The sequence below is a fragment of the Conger conger genome, chromosome 9 (genome assembly GCF_963514075.1).
Source record: "Conger conger chromosome 9, fConCon1.1, whole genome shotgun sequence".
Classification (NCBI taxonomy): Eukaryota; Metazoa; Chordata; class Actinopteri; order Anguilliformes; family Congridae; genus Conger; species Conger conger.
In genome coordinates, this window is record NC_083768.1 from 53,488,699 (window position 1) to 53,499,548 (window position 10,850).

The 10,850-nt window shown below is 38.2% G+C and overlaps 1 protein-coding gene across 1 annotated transcript in view; it reads right to left on the reverse strand.

Moving 5' to 3' along the window:
- The window catches only part of casd1 (CAS1 domain containing 1), a 29,260-nt gene extending 18,744 nt beyond the window's left edge, over nt 1-10,516 (reverse strand). The window contains exons 1-7 of the mRNA XM_061255447.1: nt 10,091-10,516; nt 8,179-8,275; nt 3,446-3,566; nt 3,246-3,290; nt 807-869; nt 237-281; nt 33-156 (exon numbers count right to left, since the gene is read on the reverse strand). Coding sequence (XP_061111431.1) covers nt 33-156; nt 237-281; nt 807-869; nt 3,246-3,290; nt 3,446-3,566; nt 8,179-8,275; nt 10,091-10,421 — 826 coding nt within the window. The 5' untranslated portion in view covers nt 10,422-10,516. The remainder of the gene's footprint in view (nt 1-32; nt 157-236; nt 282-806; nt 870-3,245; nt 3,291-3,445; nt 3,567-8,178; nt 8,276-10,090) is intronic.
- Between the last annotated feature and the right edge of the window lie 334 nt (nt 10,517-10,850).

Consider the following 10,850-nt stretch of genomic DNA (forward strand, 5'->3'; position numbering starts at 1 on the left):
AATGGCCCGATGCCATGTGATCACCGTCTCACCTTGCAGGACCCAATAGACTTCGCTGTCTTCTGCCAGCTTGTCCAGGAATTGTGAGATGGAAGACATGTTGCTTCTGTACTGCTGGAGTGATTCAGAGCTGCCACTGTGCAACTTGATTGACCACTATAAAACAAAAGTATGGTGAGATTAGCTTAATGTCTCCTCCTCTGTGTCAGACGGTCACAAAATCAATATCTACTTACAGTGGCGGCTCCCATGATGATTATATCTGGCTTTGCCTTGGTGTCCTGAAATAAAATAACGACTGGGTAAGAAAAACTTACCTAAACTCCTTAAAACAATAAGCAAGCTTTAATATAGATTAAGCAGGAGGGGAGCAAATAAGCAGTAGTTTCTTGCCAATTTTAGTATTTACATTTAAGATGACAGCACTCATATGGCTATTTGGTTGGGATATACACCATAACGTTTGGTTGGGGTGAGCACCATAACGTTTGGGCTAATTTATTAAAGGGAATTTTTTAACATTTTGGTTTCACCATGTAGAAATTACATTATGTTTATGCATAGCCCCCCTTTTCAGGGAACCATAATGTTTTGGACAAGTGGCTCCACAGGTGTTTCTGATTAGTCAGGCGTGTTCAGTTTCTTCCCTTGTGCAGGTAGAAGAGAGTATTCAGTATCTTGTCTTGATTCTAGTCAAATTAAGAAAAGATGTTGTCCCAAACATAATGTAGCTCACTGTATCTACTGTGTTTACAGAACTAACTAACTGATAAAGGTCCCAGTGACTATTTGTTATTAGCGCTTACCTCTATCCATGCTATTAAACGTTCCTTCAAAGAGTTATTAACTTCAGCATACCAAAGAAAATCCTAAAAAGAAACACAAATTTTTAATAAAGGCAAGGTTTATACATATAGAAATCTTTTCTCCAAAATAACAATCTGTGATATGAACAACCTATGTATTTGAATAAGAACAATTGAGCCCTAACGATTTTCTGCACTATTTAATGTTATTCCTATAGCCAATATGCTTAAGCCATTCCACTTTGGCCCCCCCAGGCAATTTCAGCCTATTTTGCACAAGTCCTGTAAAGGTGTCAATAGCTCAAAAACGATTTACTGCACACAGATGGTTGAAGACTTAAATTAATAAATTTGAGAGAGAACAAATGTACTTTAGAGCATTTACATACAGTGTACATCAAATATACATAAAAGATAAAATTAGAAAACACCTTTTTATTGTTTAACACTTAATATCTCCTTTTCTAAGTCAAGGACCAACCCAAAACTACTTTAGATTTGTGCATAAACCTAATCTCAATGGGCCTCATTTATTAAATGTGAGCCGAACAAAATCCCCCCAAATTCTTAGCAATTGCATTAGCACAAATAATGTGGGATTTATCAAAGTTCTCGGATGTCGGAACGAACTTCACGAGTGAACTTCAGCTGTTTGTATTGTGTGCGGACATGAAAGTGCACAGTTGTAAAGTGCGCTTCGTGCGATTATTATTCCATTAATTTATATTTGGAAAAATGTAATTAATGGAGTGGGAAAATTATTTTAATAAACCAACTGAATATTATAATTATTCATATCATATAAAAACGTATTCAACGTTAAAATGGGGGATGTTTAATTCTGGTAATCCTGATTAAATCATTCTTAAGTGGAGTATAAAATAAATTCCATAAAACAGGTAAAAGGTTTGCTATAAATAGGGCGTACCCTGCTTTGACCGTTGTTTATGATTCAACACAAAAGCTATGTTTAAAGTGAGAGATAATGTCATAATGGTTGGCAAAAGCAGAGAAAGACAGGAAATTCACAGAAGCACCGAGAACATTATCTTGACCAATGCACTGACAAGGCTTCCAACACAGGAGTTGATTAATTTCTAGAAATAAATTAGGTAAGTATTTTGTTGCTAAAATGTACCAATGATGTGTCTTGTAGTTTTTGTGTTAAATTTCCAGACTTTTTCCCAGAAGGTAAAGTAATCATATCTATATAAACAGTGGTTGCCCTGACCAATGATATCTTGTGTTTTCAGATAGTAAACAATTTCTAAATCTGTGTTTTACAATATTCCACGAGCGTTCTGAATATATTCTATATAAAATGTCATAGGAACTGGTGGGTGTTATATTATTTAAAGATAATAAAGTAGCTATAATGAGTCAGACATGGCAAAAAAAAAAAGCAGTAAGACATGGCATGTAGGTGACTCGTCCTACTAGTATACTATAGTAGGCATCCACATAACACAGCATTTACAGGCATAAATAAACATAATGGCTCATGATGAATATTATTATCAATATTATTAATATATTCTTATCAATAAGTACAAATCTTAATATAAAATCAAATTTTATAAATGTTAAATTGTGCAACTGCAAACTAATTCTGACACTTGTTACTTTTTTCTCACACTTTCTTTCACCTAGTAAAAAACAAATCCGGATGATTTGAGCTCTTTACTCATAGATGGCCTACTCTGGGTCTTCAGCCGGTGGTGTCTGAGAGGCAACTACCCAAGTGATCTAAGGATAGTAGTATCGCACTTCAAAAACAGGTCAATACATTTTGAAATGCTCAACAGCAAATTGAATCCATAGTCACCCCCCCTCGCCAGCAAATTAATTGTTTAGATTAATCGACTAATCGATTAATCAATAACAAAATAATTGTTAGTTGCAGCCCTAGTTTCCGATCACACACACATTTCAGAAAAAATTGATAAATGAGGCCCAATGCGTGTACAAGATTTAGCAAAGATATCTACAGGCATTCAAATTGCACATTGCACATGAGTGTTCCCAAAACTGCACCCAGATGTCCTCAAGTGTCTCCAAATCTCTCCAAATACAAAACATCCGCATATCTTTTTGTCCAGACACATGAATGATCAGAAAAGCTTACTTTTCTATTAAATCCAATTATATTTATAAAAGATTTAAAGACAATTAACCTTCACGTATGTTTTTTTCACATATATGAGAGTATGTATATAGTTGTTTTGTCAAGTCTTATATTTATGTGCATTTTGTCCAGTCTTGCATTTATCTGTAGGGTGATGAAATCTGTACCGGGACAAATTGTATTTTAACCCGTTTGGAGAGGTTACATAAAGCCCTTCTCAAGTTGCATACCTAACCTATTTTTTGCTATTGTATGTAAAAGAATGTGTTGCATGTAAATGGACAGAACCTGCGCAGAAATGTCATCTTTCTTACCACATTCACCGAAGAGCTTCGGTCTTCAAATGGAATGTTCTCATGCTGGAAAAGGCATTGCAAAATTTAGAAATGTATGTTTGTTTGTTTTTTATTGTTAAAGCAACTTTAGAATAATATAAAGAGCAGACCTAATAGACTACTTTATTAAACTCTCACTCAGATTTTAACTAAACAGGTGGCAGAAACAAGTACAGTACCTTGGGCCCATCCTCTCTGATATCCGGGTTGATTATTCCAATGTATGAATAGAAAAGTTGACGAATTCTGGAATCTCCAATAAACGCCACTCTTTTCTGATGAAGGCAGCTCTTTGCTTCACTAAAAAGACAAGTCATACACATCATATCCTGAAAATATGCTTTGCAAATGCATGTACACTCACCAAGCACTTTATTAGTAACATTTTTACTTTATTACACCTACGTATTCATGTGATTATCTCATCAGCCAATTGTGTGGCAGCAATGTATACAATCATGTAGATACGGGTCCATAGCTTCAATTAATGTTCACATCAACCATCATAATGGGGAAAAAATGTGATATAAGTGACTTTGACCATGGAATGATTGTTGGTGGCAGACAGGGTGGTTTGAGTATCTCAGAAACTGCTGATCGCCTGGGATTTTCATGCACACTAGTCACGAGTTTGCAAAGAATGGTGCAAAAAACTAACAAAAGAAAATCCAGTGAGCAGCAGTTCTGCACACAGAAATGCCTTGTTAATGAGACGTCAGAGGAGAATGGCCAGACTGGTTGAAGCTGAACAGGAAGGTGACCGTAACACAAATAACCACACATTACAAAAGTGCTCTGTGAGTGTATATGACCCACTCATATATGGCGGCCTGTAGCGTAGTGGTTAAGGTACATGACTGGGACCCGCAAAGTCAGTGGTTCGATCCCCAGTGTAGCCACAATAAGATCCGCACAGCTGTTGGGCCCTTGAGCAAGGCCCTTAACCCTGCATTGCTCCAGGGGAGGATTGTCTCCTGCTTAGTCTAATCAACTGTACGTCGCTCTGGATAAGAGCGTCTGCCAAATGCTAATAATGTAATGTAATGTAATGTAATATACAATGAGAACTTCATATCTGAGGAAACTTGAAGGATGAAGGAAAATGACAATAATTGTGATACTATAATAACTCTTGCAAGAATACATTATTGAGTACAAGAGGAGCTTATTAGGATGGCATTCCCACCACAGTCATCAGACCTGAACCCAATCAACCACATCTGTGGGAGAAGTTGAAGAGGGAAAAACAATCAATTGACATCAACAGATCATTTGTAGGTGGAATCAATGCCAAGCAAAGTGAAGGCAGTAATTCATGTATCAAGGTAATTGGGGGAAAGGCAGACGCATAGGACCAGATTTACGCACAGGAAGCGTGAAATGCAGCCTGGCGAGGGTGTGTTGGTGCGGTCGCAGTCTGCCTGAAATTAACGTCTTATTTACTGCGTGTGGGGATATCCATGTATCGGCTGCCACGAAGAAGTGTATCCAGTGCAGGACAAGATGTGTACATATTCCAGCTGTGACGGCTATTCTCGTTTGACTGAAATGAGAGATCGAACGGGAACATTGTGTGGGAGTACCAGCACATATTTATTTCTCCCAGAAGCGTAATAATTTGTATGGCTGGTTTTGGAGGATAACTAAAATAAACAAAGTATTTCCGTGATGGACAAAAGCGATTAAAAGCACCATATCATAGCATTTAGCCTACTCATAGTTTTTTACTAGCGCCAACACTTTTCTTCACTTCAGTTACTGTGACTATGGTTGAGCACGTTATTTCAGTCACCTCCCACTTCCCATAAGATACAGGTGAATTTAATAATCTATTTTGTAAATATTTTCTGTGTTGCAGCTTGGCTGCAATCATTAATTCATATTTATTATTAATAATCTGTTTGATGATTTCTAGCTCTGGGGGTTGAAATAGTGTGAATCTTGTTGCAAACAGTGCATCTTCAAAGCCTTTATCTGTGTTTCTGTCTCGCGCCTCGTTTTACATCTGGTGGAGAAATTTCACACACAATTCGACCCTCGTTAACATCTATTATCTATTACTATCTCCTCCCACTATTTTCTGCGATCCACTCTTAAATGCATATTCATTAACGACATAAGCGCATCTTGCGGTGACTCGCCTAGATCACACGCATACAGCGGTTCTATCCCCGTGCGCCAGTTTGATACAAACACGCATATTTTCTGGGCAGAATGTGCACCTGAAAATTGCCTTAGTAAATCTGGCCCATAGTATATTAACCATTTCTGACCTTCAAACTAGTACTTTTCTAAATAAAAATGATGTATTCTCGAATAAGAAATAAACAGAGGATCAAAATTGTATTAGCCCTTTCAATAATGAAAACAATCCGTTCTTGGTGTCATCAGACTTTTTGGCTCCACTGTACCTGTAGGAGCCAAATAGCCTTTTTTGTTTATATTTAAAGAATAATCATTATAATTTCAAGACTTCCCATATTTTTTGATCAATCTTGGCCACACCCATAGGAATGGGGTGTGGTGCAAGTTAACAAAGGGAAGTGAGAAATGTTTGGGGAGGGATTGAGTCCTAGCTTTAGTTGAGAGCAAACACAGTTTTCTAACCACAACATCTCATCTCATCGCATCTAATCTACAGTTTATGTCCTAAACTTCTATAATCTTACATCTATCATCTATTTTCTCTCTTTCACACACACACACTTGACATTGTTTGTTCATAGTGCTGGCCTACAACGTTTTGGTAGGATTTATTTGTTTGGTTTATTATTTTCAAACAATGAACATGAGCATGGAGCCTGGATCTACAACAAAGGTGCGTTAAAACAATCTCTTCTATTGCTGGGGCAGTGGCTATAATTTTGAAACGGAATAGCCACTACAGTACCTTTCTAGCTAGGCCTATATTCTTGTGTTGCATTCGTTTTGTAACTAAATTATTAATCTAGCAAAAGGAAATGGTTTGAAAAACTTATATATAAAAGATCTTGACAAACTGTAACATGGCCATCCTGTTTGTCTGTGGCTAACCAGTGGTTTGAACCTAGAAGTTGTAGGGACCACGTAACTACATTTCCTCACAGACACACCCAGCTTACGTCGCGGGAACTTAAAGTGTGGAAACTTTAAGAGTGGAAACAGCAAATTGATACATCCGCTCACTAATAGAAGCTGCAGCACTTAGCGTGTAGGGAGGGGCATATCCCACACAATTTGTGCGTCCCATGTGACGACTGAGACATATACGTTTCAAATAATCATCCTCACTATTTCGTAGAGAATAAAATCTTTACTTTATTTGGCGGCCCGTGCAAGGACCCTACACAGTATAGCTTCTGTATTTCTGTTCACAAAGTCTTCTGTGGACAGTGGTCATTGACAAATCTACACCAGACTCCTGAAGAGCGTTTCTGATCTGTAGGATAGGTGCTCTGCAATTAGTGCTCTTATTCATCTTAGTTATGTTTTAAACTGAATTTGAGAAGCCTAAGGTTTGGCCGATGTCTCTCACCGCTTTATTCTGGTTGGGTGAATGAGAAGGGTGAAAGAGAAGCAGCAATTGTACAGCGCTTTGGATAAAGGCACTATATAAATGCCAGCCATTTACCCTTTATAATGGCTTCTTTGACTTTCATTGGCGCAACTTTGGTCCTCGTGTTGATAAATAGCAATACCAGTTTCCAAAGGTGATCGAAATACAAGGTGCTAAGAGCTCTCTTATACCTGCATTAAGGTGGCAATTAAACATACCCCAGCAATTACAAACACCTGTGAAGCCATAAGTCCCAAACATTATGGTGCCCTGAACTGGGGGACTATGTATTACACTGCTATAATTTCTACATGGTGAAACCAAAATGTATATACTCTTTAATAAAATCTGATAACATTAACCACGCACTTTAACCACATGTTAATTGGGTGATTCAAAATCTAAAATTGTGTCAAATCAGAGGCAAATCCAGACATAATGGGCCTTTGTCCTGAACATTATGGATGGCAATGTATATGTACTTAAAAATGAAGCACAGCACATACATGTCCACACACCCACCAACACACCTCCTAGGGTGGGAAGTAATCCCCAAACAAAGGCTACAAAAAAGGCTACAAAGGCTTTCAACAGGGCTATGTTTTTCTATAGTAAGTATAAGTTGCACTTATGCAGAGGTAATTTGCCAATGTCCATAACTGAACACGTCATTTTTTTCCCTTGAATAGACCAACAGTGGCTCAAGAAATCTTATACAATACTGTGTAAAAGTCTTAGGCACCTGTATAACATTCTGCACAGATAAGATTCTTTCAAAAATAATTCAATGAAAGGTCCTAAATAAACGTACTATACATTTTACATTACATATCAGTAATTTGACAGAATAGTTAAAAACTGAATCAAATCTGAATCAAATCAATTTTTTGTGACCACCCTTCGGCGTTAAAACTGCATCACTTCTCTGAGACAGCCAACGCTGTCCTGCAGTTCTATAAAATAATCAGCAGGGAGGTTGTTCCAAGCATGTTGGAGAACTTGCCAGTTCTTTTGCAGACTTTGGTTGGCTCCTTGGTTCTGAACTCAGACAGCCTTGATCAAGTTTTTATGTAAAAAGTACTCATCTGCTTACAGTAATATGTTACTTTTCTAAATTAAATACAAAAATTTACAAAAATCCCTGTAAAATTCAATCTTTAGGAAACTGAATATTTGGAAATCTCAAATGTGTTCTTTCATACTAACACACACAAAAAAATTAACATATATATAATAAAGCCTAGGGTGCCTAAGACTTCTACACAGTACTGTATTTTATGGCAAAACTGTTGAAAACAATAGTGACCATTATAGATGTAGATTTTGCTTGAAAAATTAAATGGTACAGGTGCACCATCTCATCATCTGGATACTTACGTGCTTCTATACTTGTGCATCATACAGCCATATGGCTGCCAGACACTCTCCCCCAAGAATCGACCACTGGAGAGAAGCCACTCACAGGTGTCCCCACCTGTGTGGCACAAAGGCTGGTCAAGTACGGCAAGGACACTCAATGAAGAAAACTACAACCATGGATATTTCTAAAATTGTTGTGCAATCTGAACACAGGGCTCAGGTGCTTCTGACTGTGTGTACTGTAGAACATAACAAAAATAGAGGAACTAAAAGTAGAGTAACTACTTCTCCTAACACAAAACGGATTAATTGGTCATTCTAATTCCAAAATGAACAATAGGGTGGGTTAGTCTAAGCATCAACAGTATAGCGTCCTATGTCAAAAGGAGCCAATAGCTGCTGCTTTGATAAACACTGAGCAACTGTAATGTTAGTCAAACAGCCAGAAGAGAAATAATAATTCTAAACCTAGGATCTTGCCAATTTGTGCATTTTACAATAGGCGAGTTTCCAGTTTACAAACAATGTAGAGTGCGCGCGCAAATGGGGGGTAGAACTCGGGTGTTCAACCTCTACCGCATCTAAATTATTTTATTGCCAACACATCTGCAATTAAAAATTTGTATAAAGCTAGTGTTATACTTTTTTTAGGTGTAAAGTCCAGGGGTCACGCGTTTCTTCCACCCATAAGGTCAACTGATTTCACTTTTTAATCTCGCCATTTCCTAGTTGAACAATTGTGTCAATTGGCAAATGGTGGTCAGAATAAAATACTGGGGAAGGATTTGAGCCTGTATGTTACGCCTCTGCTGGCATGACGTAACGTTCCTCCTGCGGGTGCCGAAAAACTAACTTAAATTCGCAAAAGAACTGCCGTTAACACCACACAACTGTTAAGGTAGCCAGTAAGTTAACTTAGCTAACGTTAGACTACTTCAAATTCATGACATCAGTTGGTTGCAAGTTACCTTTTCCAGGAATAGTTTAGCTCCCCAGCGTAGTCTAATAATACAGTTGACAGTAACGTCAAAGTGCAGTTCGAGAAAGAAAATTAGCCTAGCGTTAACCAATTTAGGATAAGAACACAAAATATGTCAAATGAGTATCCTTATTTTGCAAATGTCCACGGGTTAGACAGGTAGGTATAGGTACATGCTGTCAAACGCGTTGGTATCAGAAGCATTTCAAACTATTTCCGACCTAGCTAGCCCAACTAAGATAACTAGGAAGCTAAGTTAGCTAACTGAAGTTAATATAGCCTAGCTAGACTAATAGGAAATCAAGTGCAGATAGCGTTGTAGTGAGGACGAGCAAGACCGTTTGCAACAATGTAAGTTAGCTAGCTACTTACTGACTGTGAATCCACAATTTATATGGATCAATGACATTATGTAGCCAATGGCTTTAATTATAACTGTTGTTCATTGTAGCTGAAGTTGTAACTGCACTTACACGTTAAAATACATAAACGAAATCAGTCATATAACTTAGTTGACATAGTTGGCATCTAGCCTGCTAACACTACAAATATACAGATGTTATGCATGGACTCTTCGAATATATCACAACCAGTACAACCACGCACACAACAGATAGCTTGACAGCATGCAAACAGAAGGGTGTCGTGGTATTAGCCAGCCAGAGATCTTTCCACCTGCCAATGCTAAGTTAGCTAGCTGATCTTCCTAATAACAGAAGACACAATTGCTCGTTTGTTTGCAAAGTTGCTATCAAAAACAAAAGTGCTCCCTATTTTGCTGCACGTCACTGAAGAGACAGTGCTGCATAGTCACTGGATGTAGATATACTACTATAGTGACATAGCTAGCTAACACATTGTGTTAGCTTGTCAGCTAGCTAGCTACTAATGATGAACACACAGCACGTAGCCACAGCAGGTACCTGCCGTACTTACTGCCATATAACTTACCTCCATAATATCGAGAGACGGTATGGAACACCGTGAGTAGAATAACTGCAACAAGAGACAGTAACTTCGCATTTTTTATACTGAAATACTGATTTATTTCTCGTTTGCCTAGGCTATAGGCCAGGACCGCCATCTTGGCTCCTCCATGACAACAAGCAGACAGACGAGCCGCAGCCGAGGGGTTGAACGAAGAAAACAGTGGCGCGTTGACGCTTCTCTCTGCCTCTGTTGGGTGCATTGACGGCTCATTGCCTTCAAATGCTGCTCCTAGTGCAGTGGCTGCCTCAACCTCAACACAAGTACTTGCAGTGTCTAAACTTTCTTTCTCCATAGTTAAGGAGCAAACGGCGGACAAGTAAAATATATTGTAGCTTGAAAGCAAATAAACCCTGTTTTATCACTGAAGGTCAGAAGGCGTTTGTCTCACTGTTTCCGCCTTCAAAGCAGTGTCTTTGTGAAATGCGGACTGGCAGGTTTGTTTACTTTGGATCTGAAGTCCCTTCTTTTGCAACCGGTAATTAGAGTGTGACTTTAGAATCAGCATGTTCAAAGAGAAGGGGGAGGGATAAACTGTGTTGTGGTTTGAGGGTGTTTGTCGATTTGAAAACTTTATCAAAAAATTATTTTAGCATCCAGAAAGTAATGTTTTTTTACCAAAGTGTTTTTCGATTAACTGATGTGTGAATGCCACAGACTCCAAATATATGCAATTTATATCACATTCAAGGCACATTCAAGGCCCCCGCCTATTATAAATGCA